At 34.6% G+C, this 6,670-nt stretch overlaps 1 protein-coding gene across 5 annotated transcripts in view; it reads right to left on the reverse strand.

Moving 5' to 3' along the window:
- Positions 1-6,670, reverse strand: part of LOC106882261 (coiled-coil domain-containing protein 73) — a 285,087-nt gene that overhangs the window by 141,474 nt on the left and 136,943 nt on the right. For all 5 annotated transcript variants that reach the window (XM_052976426.1, XM_052976427.1, XM_052976425.1 and 2 more), the window contains one exon: positions 3,531-3,705. In XM_052976426.1, coding sequence (XP_052832386.1) covers positions 3,531-3,705 — 175 coding nt within the window. The remainder of the gene's footprint in view (positions 1-3,530; positions 3,706-6,670) is intronic.

A 6,670-nucleotide genomic window follows, 5' to 3' on the forward strand; every position in this document is an offset into this window, starting at 1 on the left:
GGAGAGAGAGAGAGAGAGAGAGAGAAGTTATGAGAGGTAATGGTGCCAGTAAGATCCACAAGGTGTCAGGTAATGCTGAGTAAGTGCTATGGATAGACCACAGTTAAGCTCCAGGTTCAGTAATGATGTGAATAAGGAGTCCAATGTAGGTCATATATCAGCGTGTGTATATATTAAAACAATTTTCAGAATGAGATAAAAAACCAAGACTGTGAAGATTTCAGAACATTTATAAATAGAAGATCTTACAGCTGTTTCCAGGATATTTATTATATTCCTTAATTGGAGACGGTGTGAGAAAATGGTTAAGCAATAGTTAATTTAGATAAGATACGAAATAGAGAGTGAAGTGGAGGAATGAAAATAGATGTGAAATATGCAGGGATATTGCATTTGTAGATCCATTATTCAGGCAGAATGGTATACATATAAGATTCCAATACCTTGTGAGTAAAATCCAATAGTATCTAAAATTGGTCATTCCAAGTATAGGTTCTATGATACAAATTTCTTGTTTTAAAGTGATCTAAATTAAAACCATCCATCAGAATCTCATGTTAATTTATGTTTCAAACACCAGTTTAAGAATGGCAAAGTTATTTTAATAAATTCTTCATTGCTTTCTAAATTAATTGAACAGAAATAGGTAACAAAAAAGGTTAATAGAAACATATTGTTTTTATCACCCAAACATGTCATGTTTAGTAATTTTTAAATCTTTTTATCCAAAGTTCTACTTATTAAACAAATAAGGGAAGTTTGCTACAGTAGCTTGTTCTGTTATAAATATTAGTCAAGTCTCTCTCAAATTAAATCCTAGCACCTTAAAAACATGGACACATTAGATAATGTATCCTGATATGAAAAAAAAAAAGAGTGGATGGCTATGGTCAAACTCTCTTTCATCATAGCTCTGCTAATGAGATTAACAATAACTTGAATACCAAAAGTCGACAAGGAAACATCTAGAAATAGTAGTCAAGTCTCTCTTAAATCTTTAATACTGTCTTTAAAAAAAATTAAGGATGTATTAGATAATGTATCTCTGATATACAAAAAAAAAAAGATGGGATAGCCATGGCTGGAATACCATTGGTCATTCATCTGCTCAATCAGGATAAGTTTTGCTTTTTATTGTGATTTGAAATTATCAATGGTTACCAAGTAGCCTTATGTTTGATTAGGTTTAAAGATTAAAAGTGATTTTCCTTTTAATCTATTAACTTAAAATATGCACTTCCATGGAGCATAATCATATTATATCTCATCTATCAATCTTAATAATGCTAAAACTCTAGAGATGTTTGTGTGTACCCAAAATATCTCAGAAATAGTATATTTTATCTTAATTTCTTTTGCATATTTACTTTCATACTTACCTTCGATAGTGTAGTACAAATTTTTGTGATATTTGGACCTCTATTTATTAATGAAAACGATTAAACACAATTTCTGTTTTTGTTATTTCTTGATGCAAAAAAACATGGTTTCTGTGATGTCAACACACATATAATGAATGTCATATATAATGAATGGCTTGTCAATCAACACAAACACACATTTACTATCTGTGACATATTCACACAAATAGCTTTCGCATTCTCTAAGAAAAAAAAAAATGTCGAGTTTTTGACTTACACAATATTTTAATCATTTAGAAGTATTTTTAACTGAATGTTATTTCAAAAATGTAAATTGTTTGTACAGTAAGTTTTTATATTTTAGTTTTCTTTAAACAGACAATATTTTAATGTTTCTTTTTAATTATCTTCAAGTGAATAGTGATCTTTCGCTTTGACTCTCAGAACTGTCATCTGGAGTTTGTTAATTTCTGTAAAAAATTTTCATTTATTTACTTATGTTTTAAAGTGAAAGAGAGGAGAAAATGAAAGATGTGTATATGAAATGGACATGTATGTGTGAAAGAGAGAGAGAGAGAGAGAGGAAGAGAGAGAGTGAGGGGGCGTGTTGTCATGCATATGTACATATATCAATACATATGCATACATCATTTTTGTATGTACGTGTGCATGTGTGTGAGAGTGAGTGAATGAAAGTGTTCTCATGTATGTGTAAGTGGCACACTCTCTCTCTCTCACACACACACACACGTCCATTCCATATACACATTCATACATCTTTCACTTTCTCCTCTCTTTCACTTAAAAAAAAAGTAAATAGATAAAAAATCTTTACGGAGATTAATGAAGAAAACCAGCTGATCCAGATGACAGTTCTGAGAGTCAAAGTGAAATATCACCCCAAGGGAATACCATTACAAAAAATTTTTTCAAGTGCATTCAACATATTTCAGCTCCAAAGATTTGGCTGCTATTTCTAGCATGCCCTGATACCACATAACAGCTATTTGTGATAAAGGATCTGAAATACTTGTTACATGGTAGCAAGGTGTGCAAGAAATAGCAGCCAAATCTTGCCTTTTCTGGGGAAAGGAGCCGTTTACGCGTGATTTCGATGTCACATTTGTTGAAATCATGCAAAATAACCTGGAAATGAAAAAAAAAAAAAACCCACGAAACAAAACTCCGTTGTTGGAAAACTCAGACTTTCCAGGTAACCCAATGGGTCACGGGGAGTTCAGTCATACCTTAAAATGCATTGAAAACTTCTATAACTAATGGCATAGTTCTAGAGTTCATATTCCACATTTTTAATATTTCAGCTTTATGTGTGGAGTGCTTTTCAGCCTCATGTGCTTGGATGTTACTCGCCACATCCATCAGTGTACAATACCTGGATAGGCTGTCTTATGTGACAATATCAGAACAGTAAGCTTTTTCCAAACCACTATATGAAGACCTTATCAAGATTTGATAAGATCTGTGTGCATTGTCATTTGTAACAATACCAGGGTGGTTCGCTTTTCTTTCCCTGGGCTCACAATTGTTTGTTTATAGGTTCAATTCCCAGAATGTTATGTCCCTGAGCATAGTGCTTCATTTCACATTGCTTCTGTTCACTCTATTGAAAATGAGTACCATCAATAGAAGGTTGTGACAGATTTGCATCTCATTCAGGAGTAAGTATTGTACACTCAGTTGCTTAAACTCCTTGGAAACTGGGAGAAACTTCAGCCTAATGGACCTGTAAGCTCAAGGCAGACAATATGCTCTAAGTCCCAAATCTTAAGATAATGGGAACACAATGGAAATAGTATGGTGATGACACAAAACACTGATCCTTCCATCCTTTAGCTCCCTGTAATAATCTGAGGAAGCAAACATAACCAAATCTACTAACAACTATAACGTCAAAGGAATCTCTACATGATCAGTTGATCTGCTAAATATAGCAGTTAAATCTCACTTAAATTATATCAAGTATTGTTGAAATGGTAGGATCACATTGGACAATACAGCTTTACACACATAATACTTGAGAGAAGGACTGCTTGGTCATGGCTGGAATACCTTTGAATAGTTTGCTCAGTTGGGGTTGACATAAGCTCAAACATCAACAATATCAACAACAACACTGCTATTATATAAAAATAGCTGTAACAAACTTACCATTTTCTTTCAATGATTTCTGAGATAATCCTAATGCTTGTATGTGTGTATTTATGGAGATGAATTTAGATTCAACCTGGGACATTTGCTTAACATGATGATCGGCTATCATCAGTTGTAATTCTATTTTCTGTTCTTGATCTTTAATTTGCTTTTGATAACCAAAGTTTTCAAGCTGAAAAATATGTTATAAGCTTCCTTTCATTTGAGTTGTCACAATAAAATGCACTGTAATATGGTGGCAAATAAGAACTGATGGCCCGTCTAAACCATACCAGCATGGACAGAGGGAGTAAAATGATGATGATAATTATATGTGCATGTGTGTATACACACACAGAGATTCACACATACAAACATATATATCTTGCACACCTGAATTCCTTTACAAGTAGGGATTCTAAACAATTTACTTCCCTTCTCACCCATATATACCATTTCAAGACTTAGGGCACACCCTGTACCATGTCCTAGTTTATAATCTGTGGTGGAACTCCAACAATGCATATTGTTACATCTGTAAATTATGTTGCTAAGAGTTGTTCACTATATTATACCAGAATGAGCCTCTTTGTTTAATTGATTCTCTGACATAACTTATGCTTGTAGGACATAAATTCTATAAGACCTTTGCTCATTATGTAAAATCATTATTATTTGTTATTATCTTAATTAAACTTCTCTTTTACTTATATCTTCTTTTTCTACTCCCTCCACTCCCCACATTGTTCTTAGCTACTTTGTCTTGTCTGTAAATTATTACTTTGTCCCCAAACCACCACTATATCGCTGACAACACTATTTCTTTGGCCAGCTTTATCTCCTCTGCTTTTAGTCAAGTAGAACCTTCATCTTGTGTCACTCCTTAACCTACCCTTCTATTTGATTATTTCCTCTGCTTCATCCAACACTTCCTTCACTACCCCACTCTGTTCTCTTTAAACCTTTATATTTATAAACACTGCTTGGAAATACACATTTGGAACCTTGCTGTTGAGAAGAGATGCCCAACTTGTTTTAACATTTTCAGAGGACTTGTTGCAAAGCATACATCTACAACATCAAGCACATATTACATTTTAATATGATTATTACATAAGTTATGGATGTCTTGAATCAGGTGTTGAGATAAAACTTTACATAATTCTTCTGTTCTGTTTTCTTTTTTCTTTATTCTGTAATCTGCATTTTGTGCTCTACATAAATATACATATCAAGCCTACCTGTATTTATCTACCTTACTACTCTCTCTCTCTCTCTCTCTCTCTCTCTCTCTCTCTCTCTCTCTCTCTCTCTCTCTGTTATATATATATATATATATATAACAATTCTGGAGTGGATCTAGAGAGGTGTGTATAACAACCAAAGTATTGTGGTTATGATCTCTGTGAGTCACATCAGCTTGAGTACTAAGATAAACCTAATTAAATGGAAATTATGCAGAATTTTGCCAGATGGTCTGGACATGTTATTAGATGGTAGTTCTAATCAGCTACTCTTCTACTTGTTTCAGTCATTTGACTATGGCCATGCTGGAGCACCAACTTTAGTTGAACAAATCGCTCCCAAGACTTATTCTTAGTGAGCCTAGTAGTTATTCTATCAGTCTCTTATGCTGAACTGCTAAGTTATGGGGACATAAACACACCAACATCATTTGTCAAGCGATAGTGAGGAGGCTAACAGATACACAAACACACATACGACAGGCTTCTTGCAGTTTCTGTTCATCAAAACCACTCACAAGGTTTTGGTCAGCCTGTAGCTATAGCAGAAGACACTTGCCCAAGATGCCACACAGTGGGACTGAAGCCAGAATCATGTGGTTGGGAAGCAAGCTTCTTACCACACAGCCACCACAACTACTCAGATTTTTTGGTGTCTGTAGCAGAGGTTATTCTGTTACAAGTATTTAAATTAAATCTCAAAATATCTGATATAACTTGCTGTCTTCATGCACTGATTCCTATTGTAGCAACCCATGTGTGATTGTAGTTTTTTTAATCCAAACCACTTGTCCTGGAGTACCTGTAAAAGATAATGGGTGCTACTCTTCATTCTCAGACTAGAATATAAAACATCATCATCCTCCTCCTTTTATTGTCCACTTTTCCATGATTGTATGAATCAGAAAGAATTTGGTGAATTTTCTATGGCTGATGCCCTTCATGTCACCAACCTTCACCTGTTTCCAAGAAAGATAATATTTCATCATGACTAGACATGTTTTCATGGCAGACTGAAAGGAAAAAAAACACTGCTTGCATGATGGTGACACTCACAACTATCACTGGATATCAAGGCAAGGAGATGGTAATACACAAACATAAGCACACACACACGCACGCATGCACACACACACACACACACGCATGCACGCGTGTACACACACACACACACACACAAAATAATGGAAACATCTAGCATCAGAGCATCATGATTTTGAAATATCTATAAAATCGTCAAAAGCTTGTTTATTTTTATGTTTTTTGATTTATTATTAGTGTTGCTTAATATGTTTTACTAAAATTGCTGTTTCTTTTCAGATATCATCAGAAAAAGGTAATTAAAATTCATTAAAATGACAGATCTATCAGACTTTCAAAGAGGTCAAATTGTTGGTGCTTGTACAGCAGGCGCTAGCTTAACAAAAACAGCCTAAATGTATCAAGAAGTATTGTCTTGAAAGTAATGACAACCTTTGAGAAAGGGGAAAAATCCTCCTCGTCGAAACAAAACTCCAGAAGAAAACCCAAACTTTCAGACAGGGACTGTCAGACTCTTACGCAAATTGTTAGAAAGGATCACAAAAGTACAGCTCCCAAAATTACTGCAGCGCTTAATGACCACCTCGAAAACCCAGTTTCCATGAAAACTGTTCAAAGGGACCTGCACAATGCCAGATTTCACGGGCAGGATGCAATTAGAAAACCATTACTTTCAAAAACAAATGATGCAAAGCATTTAGAGTGGAGTAAAAACTTACAGAATTGATCCCTAGAGCAGTGGAACAGTGGAAAAATATTTTCTTGGACAAGTCATCCTTTACCTTATTTCCAACCTCCAGCCGAGTATATGTGTGGAGACAGCCAAAAGGAGCATTTGACCCAGACTGCCTTCTTTCAACTGTTGAACATGGA

Source organism: Octopus bimaculoides, chromosome 24 (assembly GCF_001194135.2).
Source record: "Octopus bimaculoides isolate UCB-OBI-ISO-001 chromosome 24, ASM119413v2, whole genome shotgun sequence".
In the NCBI taxonomy this organism is placed as follows: domain Eukaryota; kingdom Metazoa; phylum Mollusca; class Cephalopoda; order Octopoda; family Octopodidae; genus Octopus; species Octopus bimaculoides.